Source organism: Chelonoidis abingdonii, chromosome 8, assembly GCF_003597395.2.
Source record: "Chelonoidis abingdonii isolate Lonesome George chromosome 8, CheloAbing_2.0, whole genome shotgun sequence".
Classification (NCBI taxonomy): domain Eukaryota; kingdom Metazoa; phylum Chordata; order Testudines; family Testudinidae; genus Chelonoidis; species Chelonoidis abingdonii.
Genome location: NC_133776.1, coordinates 13,554,844 through 13,575,817, shown reverse-complemented (window position 1 = coordinate 13,575,817; position 20,974 = coordinate 13,554,844). Strand labels below are relative to the sequence as shown.

At 43.1% G+C, this 20,974-nt stretch overlaps 1 protein-coding gene across 2 annotated transcripts in view; it reads left to right on the top strand.

Annotated features, from left to right (window-relative positions):
• Positions 1-10,229, top strand: part of NAALADL2 (N-acetylated alpha-linked acidic dipeptidase like 2) — a 912,012-nt gene extending 901,783 nt beyond the window's left edge. For both annotated transcript variants that reach the window (XM_075068381.1, XM_075068380.1), the window contains one exon: positions 6,109-10,229. In XM_075068381.1, coding sequence (XP_074924482.1) covers positions 6,109-6,307 — 199 coding nt within the window. In that variant the 3' untranslated portion in view covers positions 6,308-10,229. The remainder of the gene's footprint in view (positions 1-6,108) is intronic.
• The last annotated feature ends 10,745 nt before the right edge of the window (positions 10,230-20,974 follow it).

The following is a 20,974-nucleotide window of genomic DNA, read 5'->3' as shown; positions in this document are numbered from 1 at the left end:
TTGTAATTTGTAATTAAAACACTTTTTACTGATTGGAAAATACATGAAAACACAAAAACTGAGTAACATTATAGCCATTTTTTCATTTGATGAAACTTGGAGATACAAAAATGAAATACTATTCGCTGACTCTTTGTAAGGATTCATAAAAAGAATTTGTTATATGCAGCAAAAAATAATAAGTAGTATGGTTTGCAATGCAGAGATAAGTAATTGGAAAATATAAGATCCTGGTGAGAATCCATAGAAGAATTTTTTTAAAAGATACTTCTAATGTTGCTTGTTATGCTTTTAAAGTATTATCATACATCACAAAACGGTTCCACCATACTGTGCAATAGATCAACTGTTCCTAAATTATATTATTATTACAGAAGTTAAGATCTTCTTTTACATGATGATGAAAGCTCTCCTGTCTCTTACATTCACTAGACAACTAAATATACCTCATTATATATTGATTTGTACTCTGGTCAGTTAAGAGTATTTGTCTTAAATATAGGACTGTAAAGCGATTAAAAATTAGTCGTGATTAATCACACGGTTAAACATTAATAGAATACCATTTATTTAAATATTTTTGATGTTTTCTGCATTTTCAAATATATTGATTTAAATTACAACACAGAATACAAAGTGTACATTGCTCACTTTATTTTTATTACAAATATTTGCACTGTAAAAAACAAAAGAAAGTGTATATTTCAATTCACCTAATACAATGACTGTAGTGTAATCTCTTTATCATGAAAGTTGAACTTACAAACGTAGAATTAGGTACAAAAAATAATTGTATTCAAAAATAAAACAATGTAAAACTTTAGAACGTACAAGTCCACTCAGTCCTACTTCTGCCAATTGCTCAGACAAACAAGTTTGGTTACAATTTGCGGGAGATAATGCTGCACACATCTTGTTTACAGTGTCACCTAAAGTGAGAACAGGCGTGTCATAAACAGATAGCTAAGGGTTAATGTTTCTTTTACCTGTAACTGGTTAACAAAGGGAACCAAACACCTGACCAGAGGACCAATCAGGAAACAAGATTTTTCAAATCTCAAGGGAGGGAAGTTTTGGGTGTGGGTTCTTTGTCTGTCTCTGTTGCACTCTCGGCTCTGAGAGTGATCTCTCTATCTCCAGGCTTTCTAATCTTCTGTTTTCAAGTGTAAGTACAAAGGTAGAAGACAGAAGCTTAGTATTGTTTTTTTTGTATTTACAGTGTGTAGTTTGCTGGAATGTTTAAATTGTATTTCTTTTGGATAAGGTTATTATTCAGTTGTTTTCTTTAAGCCAATGACCCTGTATTTGTCACCTTGAACAGAGCCATTTTTATGTCTTTTTTCTTCTTTTTAATATAAAGCTTTCTTTTTAAGACCTGTTTGATTTTTTTTCCTCTGGTGAAGGCTAAGAAACGGGGAGGGGAAAATCTCCTTTGTGTTAGGTTACAAAGCTTGCATTTGCAGGGACTCTGAGTGAGGGTGAGCGAACCTGATCTCTCTGTGTTGTGTTTCAAGGAATTGAAGCAGGGTAACTCCTAGAGTACCCAGGATGGGAAGATCTGGGAGGAGGGTAAAGAGGGGGAAGGGAGTGGGGGTTATTTCCCTTTGTTGTGAGACTCAGGGCATCTGAGTCTTGGGGTCCCCCAGGGAAGGTTTTGGGGAGACCAGAGTGAGCCAGACACTGGAATTTCTGGCTGGTGGCAGCGCTATCAGATCTAAGCTGGTAATTAAACTTAGAGGAATTTATGCTAGTACCTCATATTTGAACTCTAAGGTTCAGATTGAGGAATTATACTATGACAAGGCATTCGCATGGCATTGTTGTAGCTTGTATCACAAGATATTTACGTGCCCAAAGCACTAAAGATTCATATATTCCTTCATGCTTCAACAACCATTCCAGAAGACATGCATCCATGCTGATGACGGATTCTGCTTGATAACAATCCAAAGCAGTGCAGACCAACACATGTTCATTTTCATTCTCTGAGTCAGATGCCACCAGCAGAAGGTTGATTTTATTTTTCGGGTTCTGTAGTTTTCCACATCAGAGTGTTGCTCCTTTAAGACACCTGAAAGCATACTCCACACCTCATCCCTCTCAGATTTTGAAAGGTACTTCAGATTCTTAAATCTTGGGTCAAGTGCTGTATCTATACTTTGGTACCTTCTTTGCATTGTGTCAAATCTGCTGTGAAAGTGTTCTTAAAATGAACATGGGCTGAGTCATCATCCAAGAGTGCTATAACATGAAATTAATGGCAGAATATGGGTAAAACAGAACAGGAGACATACAAGTCTCCCCCAGGAGTTCAATCACAAATTTAATTAATGCATTATTTTTTTAACAAGCATCATCAGCATGGAACCATGTTCTCTGGATTTGTGGATGAAGTGTGAAGGGGCATATGAATGTTTAGCATATCTGGCATGTAATTATTTTGCAATGCTGCCACAAAAGTGCCATGCGAACACTTGTTCTCACTTTCAGGTGACATTGTAAATAAGAAGCAGTCAACAGGATCTCCCGTAAATGTAAACAAATTTGTTTGTCTTAGTAATTGGCTGAACAAGAAGTAGGACTGAGTGGACTTGTAGGCTCTAAAGTTTTGCATTGTTTTGTTTATGAATGCAGTTATGTAACCAAAAAAATCTACATTTGTAAGTTGCACTTTCACGATAAAGAGATTGCACTACAGTACTTGTATGAGGTGAATTGAAAAATACTGTTTCTTTTGTTTATAGTTTTTATAGTGAAAATATTTGTAATAAAAATAATAATGGAAAGTGATCACTGTACACTTCGTATTCTGTGTTGTAATAGAAATCAATGTATTTGAAAATGTAGAAAAACATCTAAAATATGTAATTAATTTCAATTGATATTTTATTAACAGTGTGATTAATCGCAGTTTTTAGTCACAGTTAATTTTTTTGAATTAATCGCGTGAGTTAACTGCGATTAATCAACAGCCCTACTTAAATAATAGCCTGTAACCAACCTACCATTGGAATCACTGCAGCAGAGTGAAAATGTGTTAAGATCCTAGTAGATGTTCATAAAGATAAACAATCTATTTTATTCATGTGGCTTGTTTACAGTAAATTTTAATACTCAAGGTGGAAGTGGTAAAGATAGGTCCCTATACACCTCTAAAATGCACTTTCTAATTGACCTCAAAATCTTGCCATCTTTAGGTTGCCATTTCTCCTCTGTGGGTCAGATCTGTGGCTGATGTAAATTGTCATAGCTCCATTGTTTTCAGTTGACATATAAAGATTTACACAAGTTGAAGATCTGGCCCTATAGCTTTCTCTAGGTACCTAAATGCAGACTACAGTGCCAAAGCATTTAGGTACTTAGGATGAACTTCTGGCTCTATCAAAGTCAATGAGAACTCCCATTGACTTCAACAATTTAAATTGTATCCCTTAATGCCATGACAGGTTTCAGAGTAGCAGCCGTGTTAGTCTGTATCCGCAAAAAGAACAGGCGTACTTGTGGCAGCTTAGAGACTAACAAATTTAGTCTGCATCTGAAGGGGTGAGCTGTAGCTCAAGAAAGCTCAAGAAAGCTCATGCTGAAATAAATTTGTTAGTCTCTAAGGTGCCACAAGTACTCTTGTTCTTAATGCCATGGTATGTTTCATTGCTTGTCATAATTTAGCCTTTTAAAAAAAAAAGCCATTGTTGAAATAATTTTAAATTATCAATGTTATTTTCCTCTATTTCATGTAAAGGATGCGTTAGTGGAGAGAAAGCATACAGTGAGCTGCTTCTTCCCACCTCAACCCGGTGCCAGACAGGACTGCAACATACCTGTTAAGAAGGAAGGTGATTGGCTTCTATGCTGGCCACTGTCCACAAGATTGTGTGGCTTGATAGTTTGAGAGTATGACTAGGCATCCAGTCTCCCCAGCATATGTGCTGTAGTATGTCATGAACACTGCATGAGAGGGGCATGCACATATCCTTTGAAAGAATTTGACCCTACTCCCTTTGAAGTCAATGCGGAAACCTGGACTTCAGAGCAAGTAGGATCCAGCCCTCAAGGAGCAGTATGGTATTCTAAATAACTCACTCCCCTGTAACTTCCCTAAGGGCATGACTGCTCTGGGACCCAGTGTGAGGCTAGCAGTCCTCCCTCAACTCACCTTTAAGAAAACCTCTCTGGCTATCAGCATGCACCTATTTCACTCATTATACTACACAGAAGTCCTGTAACTACAGGCAGCATCATCCAGTCGCCTTAAAATTATGGTACATCATGTTCACATGTAACAGAATCATGTTAAACAGATCTTTGAAGTGGGCACTGCCCTGTTTTACTCATGCAGTTTCCCCCACATACACACACGTGTTCATAATGATTATTTTTTGGTGTAGCACTCAAAATATGCTAGGTGCTATCCTGTTGAAGGATACAAAGTTTATCATTCCTACAGCACTATTCTAATTATTGTTTGGGTATTTAATACTCCCTGTAAGAGCAAACGAATTAGAAATAGGTAAGGCTAGTAAGAAATACATTTTTAAAGATCTGAGCTGTTTCATATACTTGGAAAATGTCACACTTTATTCATAGCATTTTGCTACACACTGCTATACACAAAATACTACTGAGCATAAGTGGCTGTTCTGAGTTGCCATTTATCCTGCCACTTCATTACAACTCCCTCTGGTAATTAGAAGACTCTGATAGTAGTCTGCAACAGATACTCTTTTGTAGTCTTCTATCTTCCAGGTGAATATCCCTGGCAGTTTTATTACTAATTTGGAGTTGCCACTGGGCCTGTCTTGTAATTAAGTTACTAATGTAGTCTCTTGGCTGTCCTGCTTTCTTTGTTACTGTTTTCGTGTTCGTGCTATGGAATTTCTTTCTCTCTGTGTTTTTCTGGATAAAGTCCTGCACAGAATCACTTATGGCCTTTTTAACTGAAACTTCACATACTTTGGTTTGCAATCAAAGGTGCCCCTAGGGTAGAGTTTTATGATATTTACATGATTATTTAATTGGTATAATGATTACTGCATTTACTACTGCATTTAGATTACTGCTTTAAAAGACCTCCAGAAGTCTCATGAAAACCATTGAATAGCTTTAATAATAGCTGCAACACCTTACACAGACAAAGTTCCCAAAGAATCTGGCAGTAGGTTTTCCTGCAATAGCAACTTCAGGATTGGATCCTGTATGAATAATTCTGCTTGTATCTCATGTTGTCTGTATTTATCTTTGGTTATTTTTTGTTAATTTATAAGGATGTTGCCTGAAAACATAAGTTTTTGTTTTGTAAGAGTTTTGCTATTCCTTAGTGCAGGAATCGGCAACCTTTGGCACGTGGTCCATCAGGGAGATCCACTGGCGGGGCATGACGATTTGTTTACCTGGACTGTCTGCAGGTTCAGGGAGAGCTGCCGGAAGCAGCAGTCAGCACATTCCTCGTCCCATGCTGCTGCCCGCAGAGGTTCCCGCTTCCCGTGTGCCAAAGGTTACTGATCCCTGCTTTAGTTTCTCTGACTTTAGTCTGCAATATTAAAGATGGTTGCACTGGTGATGATGTCACAGAGGACTCTGGGTGAAATAACGTTCCTGATGAAGTTAGTGAGAGTTTTGCATTGTCTTCAGTCTGACCAGGATTTCTCCCTAATATTAAAGTGCGAAATAAGCAACAGGAGCAGAGAGGAAATAAAATATTTCTTTCATATATAGGTTCCCCAGTAATAACTTAAATCTTTTAAAAGAGGGACTAAACACAATCCCGCTGAGAACATGAGATACTTCAAGAGGGATGTTGTGGGCCTAAGTGTGTGAGTTCAATTGAATCCTGAATGACTGAGTGAGCAAGGAAGAGTCTGGGTGTTCTTGCATAGGCTTTGTAAATGTTTTTAGTGTACATGCACCTAAAGCGATGGACAGGTGTACTTTCAAAAACCAGAATAAATATGTACACATCTTTTCAGTGTGCTGCAGGCTAGGTTTGCTATAGATATGTATCATTTGTAAAGCATAGCTGGTACTTTGAGGGATCCCTGATGATTTGTGATGAAGTAATTGTTTTCATCTGTTTGAGTAAAGCATTTACCATTTTCCATTGTTCTCTTTTAGAAACATTCTTTACAGGCTGGATGAAAAGATGAGCCAATTTTCAGTACTACTAGAGGCACTGGAGCACTGCAAGCTACATCAGTCAAATGAGACCCTTCAAGCAGCCTTGTCAAAGGTGCTGAACAGCATCAATTCAGCTCAGGTTTACTTCAATGCAGGACTTGATGTGTTTGAGACTGCCTTTGCTGGAAAGAAATGAGAAAACTCTCAGCATTCTAAGAAGTTTGTTTACAATTCACTAAGCAAAAATTCGAGTTGGACCAGAATTTCTTTGAGATTAAAAGTTTTTTCAACTTTTTTTTTTTCAATCGGTGTTTAAAGGTACTACAGTGTGTGTTCTAATAACTATAAAACAGTCTTTTGCACTGTTCACGGTAAATCCCAGATGTCTCTTTGAGAATATGTAAAAACATACTCAGAGGGGAATAACACTCAAGATTTGATTTTTAGAAGGAAATCTGCTGTATTTTTATATGTAAAATATGTTTTTATGGCTAAGGGCTCAATCTTGCAAAGTGCTGAACACTTGCTGCAAAATGCTAAGGGCCTGATTTTCAGAGAAACATCCACTGTTGTAAGTATCTCAGAGCTGCAAATGCTCAGCACCTCAGCAAATCATGACTGCAGTACCCTAAAATTCATTGGTTCACACTTAAGTCCTCCAATACCCAGATTTGCTACACCTCCACAACAAACTCATCTTTGTTCTTTCCCCTTTATGTCTGTGGAGAGGAAGTTGAGGGATGTGGGTTCATTCTATTGGTGTTCAAGGGAATGCAGGACTAGGGAGGAGGCACTCAATACCTTGCAGGTAGAGTCCAACATTCTGAGACCATCCTTACTCCTGTGGATGATGCATATAGTCTGAATGTTGCTTAGGTTCTGGGAGAGTTAAGAATCTTTGATTATCCTGTTTCTGCACCAGAAAAGGAGAATTTTAATTGCAATGAAAAGCATTTGGGGTTTTTGTTTTGTTTTTAACAATTCAGATGATTTAGGAAGATTTGAATTAGTCAACAGAGTTGACCAAAAACGTTTTGAATGTTTATATTTATGAAATGAAGTGCCTAATCTTACAGAACTAGTAATACTTCCTTGGTTAACAAAACTGGCAACCTTTATAATGGCATCGATTGTATGGGCCTCCTTTTCTCCTAGAGTGGTATAAGGGGACCTTAGCGTAAATGAGAATCAAAACCTAAAAATCCTAGGAAAGTTCTTAAGATATAGGGCTTGATTGTTTCATTGGCAGGACCCAGGCTGTGGACTCACAGCAGTGCAATCATAGTAGTGCAAGCCACCTACAGTTCCCACCCCACCAGAGACTCTGGAATAGCCAGCACAACCCAAATAGATTAAGCATGTCTCTTGTCTGAAACATAAAGCAGTATTCCCTTAATGGAATCCCTGTCTGAGGGAAACAGTAATACCTCTACCACTGCATAGCATGGAATTATTGATGGGTGAAACAGGTACAGTTTGTACCTCCCTGCGCTGCTGGGGTAAATGTGAGTGCACACAGGATAACTGGAATGCTAGTCATTTAATTTTGCAAAACAGGTGACTGAGGGGGCCAAAGTTTACTGGGACTTAGGGCTTTAAATCCATAGATTATTATAACTCCATACAATAAAATTTAGAGCATATAGAGAGAAACAGTTTTAAGAATGATGAATGTGGAATTAGAGCTGCAAGAAAAAAATGATCAGACATCACTGGGGCTTCCAGACTGAAAAAGTAGTTGTTGTCTGGGATCCTAAATAGTTTATTGTTGCCTCAAATTTGCGCGTGAAAATAAAAAGGAGGTATTTCAGTTTATAATGAAAACAGCCACATTTCTGTTTGAATGTAGAAAAATTTCACCTGAGGAAAATTGCAAATTTGTCCAAAGGGTGCAACTTTGTGTCAGTACTGTTTAACAAGAGCAATTTCCCAAAGTGAAAACAGGGAGTTTTATCATAACTCCGAGTCTTTATTTCCCCACATATTGTTCTTCAAAAATATACTTCTATAGCTGCAATGTTTGATATAGAGTGCATGCAACTTTGCTTTTGTCACATTTCATCATACATTATTAATGCAGGAAAGGGTTTACTCTCTACCTTTCAGTTAACACTAGGTGCTTCTAATATGGAGGGATCTGTCTGCTGGAGGGCAGGTGAGCAATTTGACTTTCCTAACCTACTCTAAAGAGATGGCATGGCACCATTTTCTTCTGCCATAGCACATCTTCTGTGTCATCGGGTTTCCATTAGCACCCCTCACCGTGGTTTCTAACCGGTTGGAACTGCTTCATATGTGTGTTCTGTATTTGCCAACAATATTTAACAATTTATTGTGTGCACTAGATTTGTATTGTATTTGCTGAGGAAGAGCAATCTCCCAGCTGTGAGGTTAGCGCCAGTTCTTCCTTGGGTTACTGATCCCCACAAGCTTGATCCTGCTCCCATTGAAGTCAATGGTAAAGTGCTTATTGACTTCTTTGCTACACAATCAGGCTCCAGTAAAGAGCCCTGAAATATAGACCAACACCTCTTGGCAAGTTTCCTTCTTCCAGAAGGGACTAGTAGCCCTTTCTGGGTCTAAAATGTAAAATCCCCCAATCTCCCATTAATCCAATCTGTGTCATTTCCAGTATTGTATAAATTGAGATTTTTTTTGAGATGACTGTGTCTTTTGTTACAACTGCATCATTCCTGTCTAACTTTCCTTTCCACCTTCCTCCAGTGATGTAAGACCATAACCAGTTTTAAAGTCACAGACCTTGATGTATTCTACTTCAAATAACACCATTATAGTATATGTCTACCTAGGGATGATCCCCTGCACCTGCGGGGGCATAGGCTTGATGGGTTACTAGACGCTAACTCATCTGATTTTAGAGGTGTAAGTGGGTGCTCACAGGTAATTTTTGCACCACTTTACTTTTGAAAAGGTACTGCAGGCCATCTCCTGCCAATGTTTTTTTACATGTAGTCTGGTAGAGTCAGGGAATTGATAGCAAGATAAAGCCTTAAATATCTAGTGAATTTCTAATATAGAATCTTTCTCTCAGCCAATTGTTCCTCATCAGGTAAGAAAAGGTGTTTGTAATAGTTTACTCAAACTAAATTCCTTCTGGTATTGTGTTGAAATAAATGAAATGCTCTTTTTAAAAATACAGTATGTTTGCAAACTCCTTGAAGGATACTAAAAAAAAAATCTGTTACCTTTTCATGAGCATCGATTGCCAAACCCAGCAGAACAAATACATTGATTGCTAGAGAGCCTACTTACCAGGACCAGAAATTTTAAGGCTTGCGATAGTTGTGTGGTAAAGTAGTTGATAATAAAAGGCTAACGTGATTTTATTAGCGCATATTTTAGTGAGTCCATAAAGAACTAAAATATAATCAAATCATATAAATAACAAGGACGTTGAAGCTGGAATTTCAGCACTAACTTCACAGTGGGCAGTGAATTGCTTTTCTCACCCAAGAAAAACAAGCCCCTTTTGCTGTATAGTATACACAAATAAACATATTGCTTGTATAGTGCCTTCATTTTTCAAGTATTGTGCATATACTAATTTCTATACGTTACCATCCCCACCCACATTGATGGAGGTTATACCCATGTGATAAATTCAAGAATGATTTACCATACACTTGACTGCTTCACCTGCTCTCTGTTCATTATCACAGCTTCTAGGACTTGTTCAAATCTAAGGAGCTGTAAGAAGGGCACTGCAGCAATGCATGGGGAACAAATCAGTCTCTCAGTTAACTACATTTTTCCTCCTAGTTCTTTCATATGTTTTTTACTCACCGTAATCATTATTACTGCATGCATTTGAAGAATGCCCATTATTATAATATTAATTTATCGTTCATTTTACTGGGAATTTGGTGTGAAAAATCTCAGCCTAATTGTCTGGGATTCCAAAGCCATTATTTATTGGACAAAGAAATATGACTTGCAAGCCCATTAGCTCAAGCTGTAAAGACTCATGTTTTTATTTCTGGAGACCCCCTTTTCAATCCCTGCCCATAAGCATAAAGTTGGTCGTCATCACACATACTGTCTAAGAGACGGATCTAGAGAAAGCAGGATGCACTAGGAAATCTAGAGAAGGGTGTAAACTCATAGGGAAAAATACATGGAGATAGTTAAATATCATAAACTACATATTTCTGGAGATCCCCTTTTCAATCCCTGCCCATAAGCATAAAGTTGGTCGTCATCACACATACTGTCTAAGAGACGGATCTAGAGAAAGCAGGATGCACTAGGAAATCTAGAGAAGGGTGTAAACTCATAGGGAAAAATACATGGAGATAGTTAAATATCATAAACTACATATTTTCCTCCAGATGAGTTTGATGAAATTCTTCTTCGAGTGCTTGCTCATATCGATTACAATTAGGGTGTGCACACGTCGCGTGCACGCTCATCTGAAGATTTTTACCCTAGCAACATTCGGTGGGTCGACTGGGGGCCCCCTGGAGTGGCGCCGCCATGGCGCTGGATATATACCCCTGCCGACCCAATGGCCCTTCAGTTCATTCTTACCGCCAGTGTTGGTCGTTGGAATAGTGGAGCGCGGCTTAGCTGATCTCCACCTCCCTAGCTACTCGTAGTTCTCTTATTAATTATCGTGTATATAGTTGTAAATTCTATAGTTATAGTTAGTTTTATTCATTCTTTGTTATTGTTAGTGTATATAGTTGACAAGGGTTTGGGGATTAGCCCCTTCCCCGCACCCGGTACCGGGCCCCATGCCCGGTTCACCGGGCTTCAAACCGTGCTCGACCTGCCACAGGCCAATGCCAACGGGAGATCCCCACGACTCTTGCCTTAAGTGCCTCGGGGAATCCCAGCTCTCGGATAAGTGCCGGATCTGTAAGGCCTTTAAGCCCAGGACGAAGAAGGAGCGGGACTTTCATCTGAAACACCTCCTGATGGAGGCAGCTCTTACTCCTGTGCCCTCGGCACCAAGCGCTGGACAGTCCATATCAAGCAGAAGTGTCTCCTCGGCACCGGATCGAGCTGGTACTGCTAAGGCCCCTCGGCACTGACTGTCGCCGGCACCGTCGTCTGCTCAGCACCATTCCCTCTCTCCGCGGGTTAAGAAACATAAGACTCCTGCAGCTTCCATGCCACCTGCACCGCAGTTGGAGCACCCACCTAAGTCAGACCGCCCAGCACCGACACCTGCCGCGGCACCGACAGTTTCGGCACCGTCAATTCTGGTCCCGCAAGGACCGTCTAGTCTGGCGCCTGAAAGCTCCCCGGCGCACGCCATGGTTGAGCTCACAATTCCCTCCATGCCAGAGACCTTTTCCATGACAAGGGAGCTGATCGCCCTGATGGAGTCCATGCTGCCTCAACCCCCAGCACTGCCGGTGAGGGTCATTCAATCGATAGGCAAGCCTGCCCTGCTGAGGCCACCCTCTGTTGGCACCGTCGAGAGGCACCGATCACGATCAGAGTCCCACTGGCACTTTCGGTCCTGTTGCCGATCCCAGTCCCAATGCTGCTCGCAGTCCCGGAACCGCTCTCCATCTCAGTACGATCGCACTCGCGGCACTGCTCAGCGTCCCATTCGCCGGCCCGCTACTCTCGGCACTGATCCAGCTCCTGGTACCGTTCCCCACACCACACGTCTCGCAGCCGCTCTCTTTATCGAGCCTTCAGATCCTGGTCGACCTCCCGGCACCGCTCCGGTCACAGGTCCCGGTTTTGTTCCTGGTACCAGTATGGTAACTGGTACCGCTCTTTGGTGCTACACAAGGAAAGATCGTTTAGAGATCATGACCCTTCCCAGGGGTTTTCAGCACCTCCTTGGCCATCTCGTCACACATCTGTGTCTTCTCACGCGGACAGTGCTTCCTATGCACAGGACCGTGACTCAGATGTGCCTGGCCGTGTCTTTCAGGAGACCCAGACCCAGGAACAGGGACCCCACCAGTGGTCGTTCTGGACACCTTGGGCATACCATCAAGCCCAAGGTGCGCCTCCAATACTATCCTGCTCCGCACCATCGGAACACCGGATACCGGAGGCAACGGTCAGCCGCGCCCCTCCCGCAGGTACAGAGGAGGCTCTCATTCAGACGACAGTGTCTCAAGTTCCACCTGAGCCTGACGTCGCCCACAAACAGGAGCCCATGCAGGATCCTCTTGTCCCTGGCCTTTCCTCTTGCTCCTCTCCAGATGAAGCGGTGGCAGGGACATCCTCCTCGGGCCCTCCTCCAATTGACCTGCGGGCACATCAGGACCTCCTGAGGTGGGTGGCCCTGAATATGAATCTTCAGGTGGAGGAGGTCGCAGAGATAGAGGACCTGGTGGTGGATATCCTGTCAGCTGACACCCCCACAAAAGTGGCCTTGCCGTTTATCTGCAGAATACAAGCAAACACCGATACCATCTGGCAATCTCCAGCATCTGTTATGCCCACGGCTAGGGGAGTTGAGGGGAAGTACATGGTACCCTCTAAGAGGTATGAGTACCTGTACATGCACCCTCCTCCCTGCTCCCTTGTCGTGCAATCAGTCAATGAAAGGGAATGCCATGGCCAGCAAGCTCCTGCCCCAAAATCAAAGGAGGCTAAGCGCATGGACTTATTGGGCCGCAAGGTATACTCTACTGAGTGCCTCCAGCTCAGGGTGGCAAACTAGCAAGCCTTGCTCAGCCAGTACAGTTATAACACCTGGACGGCGGTGGAGAAATTCAAGGAGTTCATTCCCCAAGACTCCTGCCCAGAGTTTGCTGCCTTTTGGAGGAAGGGAAGAAGGTGCTGAGAACTTCCCTCCAGGCCTCCCTGGACGCAGCTGACTCTGCAGTCAGGACCCTGGCTTCAGGTGTCACCATGAGGCGGATATCATGGCTTCAGGTCTCAGGTCTTCCACCTGAGTTACAAACCACCATACAGGACCTGCCCTTTGATGGTCAAGGTCTATTCTCTGAAAAGACTGACCCGAGACTACAGAGCCTTAAGGACAACAGGGTCATCATGCGCTCCCTCAGGATGCACACCCCAGTGACTCAGCACAGGTCCTTCCGTCCCCAGCCTCATTGCCCTTATCCCCCCGCCTAGACCGAGACAGGACTTCGGCAGAGGACGTGGCTGAGGCAATCGTAGACGGTGGTCTGGACCCCAAGGGGGCCAGAGTCAAGATCCCTCCAAACCACCTACGGGGCCAAAGCCAAACTTCTGAGGGTGCGCCCGAGGATGGGGTACCAGTTCCTTTCCAGGATCCTTTACCTCTCTTTTCCAGCCGCCTGTCCTTTTTCCTCCCTGCATGGTCCCAGCTAACTTCAGACCATTGGGTCCTACGCACAGTGGAACTTGGGTACCACCTCCAGTTTATTTCGCCCCCTCCCTTCTACCCCCCACCCTCGTCCCTCTTCAGGGACCCCTCTCACGAGAAATTCCTCTTACAAGAGGTGCGCACGCTCCTTACCATGGGAGCCATAGAGGAAGTACCAGAAGACGAAAGGGGGAAGGGGTTCTACTCCCACTATTTCCTAATCCCCAAGGCGAAGGGAGGTCTCAGACCTATCCTAGACTTGCGAGAACTCAAGTTCATGATAAAGTTGAAGTTCCGCATGGTATCCCTGGGGACCATCATCCCATCCTTGGATCCCAGAGACTGGTATACTGCCCTCCATAAGAAGGACACGTATTTTCACATCGCCATTTATCCTCCACACAGGCAGTACCTCCAATTTGTAGCCAACCATCAGCATTTCCAGTTTATGGTCCTACCGTTTGGCCTCTCTATAGCACCGAGAGTATTCACAAAGTGCATGGTTGTAGTCTCCGCCTCCCTCCGCCGCCACTGGATACACCTCTTTCTGTATCTTGACAATTGGCTTATCAGAGGGACCTCCAAGACACAAGTCACCCATCATGTAGGCATCGTCAAGGACCTATTCATATATTTAGGCCTGATGATCAATACAGACAAATCCACTCTGGTTCCCACACAGAGGATAGACTTCATTGGGGCCATCCTGGTCTCCAATCTCGCCAGAGCCTGCTTACCACCAACTCGGTTTCAGGCAATGGTAACAATTATCCAAAGCCTACAAAGCTTCCCAATGACTTTGTTTCGCACTTGTCTCGGTCTATTGGGTCACATGGCTGCCTGCACGTTCGTGACCAAACACGCCAGGCTACGTCTCCGTCCCCTTCAATCTTGGCTTAACTCGGTATACCACCTGGGCAGAGATGCCATAGACATGATAGTCACCATTCCCCCGAGCATCCTAGGCTCCCTCGACTGGTGGCTGACGCCCTCCCTGGTGCATGCAGGGACGTCGTTCCACCCACCCCAGCCTTCCATGGCCCTGACAACAGACACCTCATCTCTCGGCTGGGATGCCCACCTCGGACATCTTCACACTCAAGGCCTTTGGTCATCTCAGGAGCTGGCCTTGCACATCAATGTCCGAGAGCTGAGAACAGTCAGCCTTGCGTGCCAGACATTTCAACAGCACTTACAAGGCCACTGTGTCTCAGTTTTCACAGACAACTCAACGGCCATCTATTACATAAACAAGCAGGGAGGGGCACGGTCCTACCCCCTTTGTCAGGAAGCCATCCAGCTTTGGGACTTCTGTATAGCCCACTCAATAGACGTGGTAGCATCTTTTCTCCCAGGCGTTCGGAACACTCTGGCAGATCGACTCAGCAGTTGCTTCCTGTCTCACGAGTGGTCGATTCGTCCGGCCATTATTCATTCCATTTTCCAGAGTTGGGGCTTTCCCCGTATAGACCTCTTCGCTTCCTGCGAGAACAGGAAATGCCAGACGTTCTGCTCCTTCCAAGGCCTCTCTCTGGGCTCGATCTCAGACGCTTTCCTGATGCGATGGATGAGCCAACTGCTTTACGCCTTTCCACCATTCCTGCTGGTTCACAGGGTCCTGATAAAGCTCCGCAGGAACAGAGCTCGCTTGATCACGATCGCTCCAGCATGGCCCAGACAGCACTGGTACACCACGTTGCTTGACCTGTCGATAGCCAACCCAATTACCCTTCCTCTTCGCCCAGACCTCATAACTCATGACCACGGCAGACTTCGGCACCCAGACCTGCAGTGCCTTCACCTCACAGCATGGCTGCTGCATGGTTAAACCAGTCCGAGTTACGTTGCTCTGCCTCAGTACAACAAGTTCTCCTGGGTAGCAGGAAAGCTTCCACTCAGTCAACGTATCTGGCCAAGTGGAAGCATTTGTCCTGCTGGTGCGAAACGCAGAATGTCACTCCCACCGAGGCCTCGATCCCCACCATCTTGGACGACCTCTGGTATCTCAAACAGCAGGGCCTAGCGATATCATCATTGAGGGGCACTTGGTGGCCATCTCTACCTTCCACACAAGGGAGAGTGGCCGCTCCGTGTTCTCGCACCCTATGGTTTCTAGGTTCCTCAAGGGCTTGGAGCTCCTATACCCCCAAGTACGACGCCCTGCCCCAACGTGGAACCTCAACTTGCTTCTAACCAGACTCATGCCTGCCCCATTTGAGCTATTAGCAACCTGCTCGCTACTATACCTGTCCTGGAAGACAGCTTTCTTCATAGCCATTACATCGGCCAGACGAGTCTCTGAGCTTCGGGCTCTCACGGTGGACCCACTGTATACTATGTTTCACAAGGACAAGGTGCAGTTGCGACCACACCCGGCGTTCCTTCCTAAAGTGGTTTCAGCCTTTCATGTAAACCAGGACATCTTCCTACCGGTCTTCTTCCTGAAGCCACTTTCATCATGACGGGAGCAACAATTGCACTCCCTAGGCATCAGTAGAGCGCTCGCATTTTATATTGAGCGCACAAAACCCTTTCGTAAAACGCCCCAACTCTTCGTCGCGGTGGCAGACTGAATGAAGGGCCTACATGTCTCCTCCCAGAGGATCTCATCTTGGGTGACAGCATGCATCCATACTTGTTATGACTTGGCTCATGTTCCCTCGAGCCACCTCACCACTCACTCTACCAGAGCTCAGGCTTCATCTGCCGCCTTCCTGGCTCATGTACCCATCCAGGAGATATGTCGCGCAGCTACCTGGTCCTCGGTCCACACCTTTGCCTATCATTAAGCTCTAGTTCAACAGTCCAGAGATGATGCAGCCTTTAGCTCAGCAGTTTTGCATTCTGCAACATCTCACTCCGACCCCAATGCCTAGGTAAGGCTTGGGAATCACCTAAATGGAATAGATATGAGCAAACACTCGAAGAAGAAAAGACGGTTACTCACCTTTGTAACTGTTGTTCTTCGAGATGTGTTGCTCATATCCATTCCAAACCCACCCTTCTTCCCCTCTGTCAGAGTAGCCAGCAAGAAGGAACTGAAGGGTCGTTGGGTCGGCAGGAGTATATATCCAGCGCCATGGCAGCGCCACTCCAGGGGGTGCCCAGCCGACCCACCGAGTGTTGCTAGGGTAAAAATCTTCTGACGAGCGTGCACATGGCGTGCACACACCTAATTGGAATGGATATGAGCAACACATCTCAAAGAACAACAGTTAAAAGGTGAGTAACCGTCTTTTCTGTGGCCTGTGTTATGCAGGAGGTCAAACTAGATGACCATAATATGGTACCTTCTGGTCTTATAATCTATGACTCATTTGAGAGAGAGAGAGCGCTAAGTTTGGGTGTAGACACATTTTCAAGGGAACAATTATAAGAGATGGGCCCATGCTCAAAGCCTTGTATTTTGGGCTATCATCCTTTGAGCTAAGGATAATTGGAAGTGACTACCTCTAAAATATGTTAATGTCACTCTTTCAAGCTCCAGCTATGTGGGGTGGAAGAAGTTAAGTTCCTTTAACTCTCAGTGGGACTTCAGGGTTATCAGGATGAGACCTTAACTTGGATAGGTGGTTGTCTGAGTGGCGTTCCCTTTGCTCTGAAGGCACATTCTTTCTAGCACTACACTACCAGTTCCTGCCAGTTTAGGAGTGGAAAACAAAGTCCAGTTTCAGAGGTCTGGGGTCTGATTTTGCAGCATACTTAGCACATAGCACTTGTATGTTTAAAGCATGGCTTCATTGACTTCTGTTGCTTCTCTAAGTGCTCAACACTTCTGCAAGACAGACCCCGGGGTCTCAAGTCAGGCACCCAGAAAATTAGGACAGTTAGTGGCCACCTGTGTAAAGCTTGGTTGAAATGATTTGCCCGGCACCACAAAGGAACTTTGTATCAGAGGCAGGGATAAAATCCAGTTCTCCAGGACAGTATCCAACTTCTTTAACCCTGAAACCATGCTTTTTCTCCTCACAATTCCCGTTTTATTCACTATACACCTTCCAAAACTAATGAAGTGTAGGGTTCCTGCAAGTAGCAGCCTCCTTCACTACACAGTCCTGATTCATCCCCAGAGCTTGTTCATTCTGTGCACTGAATAAGGCAGGAGTTCTGTGGAAAAACAGTATGTGATTATGTAATTAAAGACTGTTACATCATGCATATGCACAAGGGGTAACAAGTTTGTGTAGAAAACTTTAAATATGGCATTTCCTAAATTGGAGTAATTGACTTTGCAGCCTTAATGTTCTTTTAACATCATACTTTTGTGTGTGTTATTTCCTATGTCTTTCAAATATCAAAGCGAAAAAGCAAATTCCATCATGTTACATCATAATGATACACATCTGTCTCCCCTTCTCTCCACCCCCTTCCCTCTGCCTCACTAGATTTCAGTTCATCTCCTTCCTTCACCAGTCCTAGTCTCTCGCCATGCTCCTTGTCTGTTCCCAGTATCTAGCCCCAGGCTCTTGGTACCAATCTACTCCTTGTACCCACCCCCAGGTTTGGGTCTATTCCCCTCTGCATTCAGATTGGGCAGATTCCTCCTCTACACTGCCTGGGGCCAGCAGAGAGGGCATTGAGAGCACAGGGTCCCTCCTCTCAGATGGGGGTCTAAGTCTCAACATGACCAGGGCAGCCAGAGCTGTCTGCAATTGCTATGAGGTTTTTAATCTGTTAAAATGTTGGTCATCTCTTCTGAGCCTGTGCAAACTGCGATTTTATTAAAAAGGTTTATCATTTGGCCAAATTTGGGCAAATTTTCATGGGGATGGCAAAAGACCCATCCCTGATGCAAAGGCCACTACTCTGCAAAATGTCAGCTCCCTGAGGGTGCTAGATCTTCTCAATTACACATTGTCAAAATGTTGTGAAAATAGGCAAAACAATGTATGTTTCCCTAGCCTTATTCTCAGAAACGATTTAACCATTTTCACTGAAAATTTCCAGTAGCAGTAGTAGTACTTACAATAATTAATAATACTCAGACTGAGGAAAACACCTAGCCTGGAAATTTTCAGTCCAAATGGTAAAAGTTTGACAAAGCTATAAGCAATTGAAAACAGGGTCTTCTAATAGGAAGTGTTGGGAACACAATAAGAGGTGGTGCTACCAGCCGCACCTATAACAATTATTTTGGTGCTCATGCAGGGTTACAAGATGTCATCACATCATCAGCGTAATAGGTTATTTCAATGTGTCTCATTAAGTATTCTACTTATGGAATAAATCATATTGAAGGCTCCCATAGCTTAGTCCACAAAGTGGGTGGACATAATCAAGTGTAAATACTTATTAGTAATTTTGACAGAAGCTGGCTTAATAATAACGTTTCCCAAAACATTTTGTAAGGAGCATTAGTTATTTATATTCTGCTTAATTCCTTGTGTCCCTCGGCATATGATAATAAAGGGAGGCCCAACTTTTTAAAAGTTTGCAGGAACCTTTTGCGTTCTTTCGTCAGTACTATATAAAGCACAGGACAGAGTATAAGTGTATATAATATATGTATATGTGATATACTGTAATCTGGTACAATCATGATGCTTATTAAAAATATTGGAATGTATTAATGTAAATCCTTTAGTCTTGGAAATACACAGGCCTGGAATAAGAACAGAGGCTTAATTTAAAAAATATAGTTAGAGCACAGGTATTGAACAGAATTTTTTTTCATTTGTAAGTACAGTTTCATGCTTATTCAGTTATCTATTCATTTGGTTAAAAAAAGCAACTTGTTTAAGCTACTTTTCTCTGTTGTTTTTAATATTTTTAAATGATGTTACACACTGGTTGGGAAGCTTATCTTGCTTTAGAATGGTGTTAAGGCCTCTTTATCTGATCATTATTGTGCATTGTTTGATAGGCAGAACTGAGGGCTGATCTTCACTACGGAGAGATTGATGCTCTTGCAGTCAATGCAGCAGGGATGGATTTAGCAGGTCTAGTGAAGACCCGCTAAATTGATGGCAGAGCACTCTCAGGTCAACCCTGGTATTCCACCTTTCCAAGAAGAGCAAGGGAAGTTGACAGGAGAGCATCTCCTATCGACGCAGCACAGCACGGGGTAAGTCAGCCTAAACTACGTCAAGTCCGGCTATGTTATTTACGTAGCTGGAGTAGCATAACTTAAGTTGACTTACCCCCGCAATGAAGACAAGCCCTGTGAGTTAAAGTGGTATTGTTTTGAAGCAGTCTCTTGGGAAGGAGGTTCTTTACAGATTCACTAGTGTATTGAACGTAACGCACTCAGGTGGCTTTTACTGTGCCTTTATTATAGGGTCACTATAGGTATCCAAGATGACATTTTGAGGCATTAACCTGAGACAGCTGAATGTGGTGGTGTAATCAGATTCCAGAGACCTAGTCAATCTGCCACATTTGGAGTGAGCTGGGGGAAGGACTGTTAGTTGAGCAGTTGGTTCAGCATTTATTCTGGATTCTTAAGAGCACCTCCTCATTGTAACCTTCAAAATGTTAACACTGAGAACATGATCTATTTACTGGTGCAAAAAGCTCCCTGACTGTTGATTGTAAGATTTTTTTTTGTCCCCCTAGCATTGATTTAAAAAAAAAAAAAGATAGCTCTAGAGACTAGAGACAATCATAAGGTTCCTCTGCCAGGGATTGTGGAGATGTTTTCTTTCCTATGTTTATTTATGCCTACAATTCATGGTTATACTACATTTTCAGTTTGTGACGCATTCTTAGTTAGAATTTTTATCCATCCAATTCAATTAACGCCATATGAAAAGCTTATTCAGTGCTAAACTTCACAAAGCAGTATTATTTGACAGGAAATCAGGCATGACTGGCATGTTCACAGACATTGGGCCAAATCCTCAGCTACAGTATTTAGAAAGTTGGTTTAATTGGCCAGCTGGGAATTCTGCCAGTGTGCATAGGGGTTTAGAGATTTCATAGAGAACTCCTGTGACTTCCCCCTTCTCTAGACCCCTTGTGTCCATGTCACTATGGCGGGATGGTTCAGAGCTCCCAATGTGCTCGTGTGATTCCCAGTTACCATAACCTTGAGCCCTGATCAGCTGATATAGGATAGAGCAGTTTTGAGGCTGCTTTGCAGCCCCACCCAGAATATTAAGGCACTAGTGGTTTCCAGTATTTACTAGAATGTTCTGCCTTGTGGCAATCTGGTATTGTACACTATTTGTGGCTTTTCATACATTCAACTGGACTTTTTTCCACCCTATCTGCCCTCATTTCCTGGCCTCAGCATCTGCATTTTTTAACGTTCTATGAATCCACTAGAGGGGAATTAAGGAGATGCTTAATATTTACATCAGATGAGATAAAGACAAAAGCTCTTTGTTTTCCATCTGCAGTCTATGGAAGTTAGTGGGGAACGTACTCTTATCGTGTATATTATGATTTGGTATGCTAAGAGAAATGGAAAATGAATGTAATTCCTCATCCAATGAAAGCAGAAAGAATTCAGGGAACACTTTATACTCAAATGTTTTAACCATTTGTATACAACGAGAGAGAACAAGAACGAAGTGAAGAAGTATGAGCAGATGTTTTCTTATGGAAAATTCTTTTGTTTTGCTTCAGTAAAGG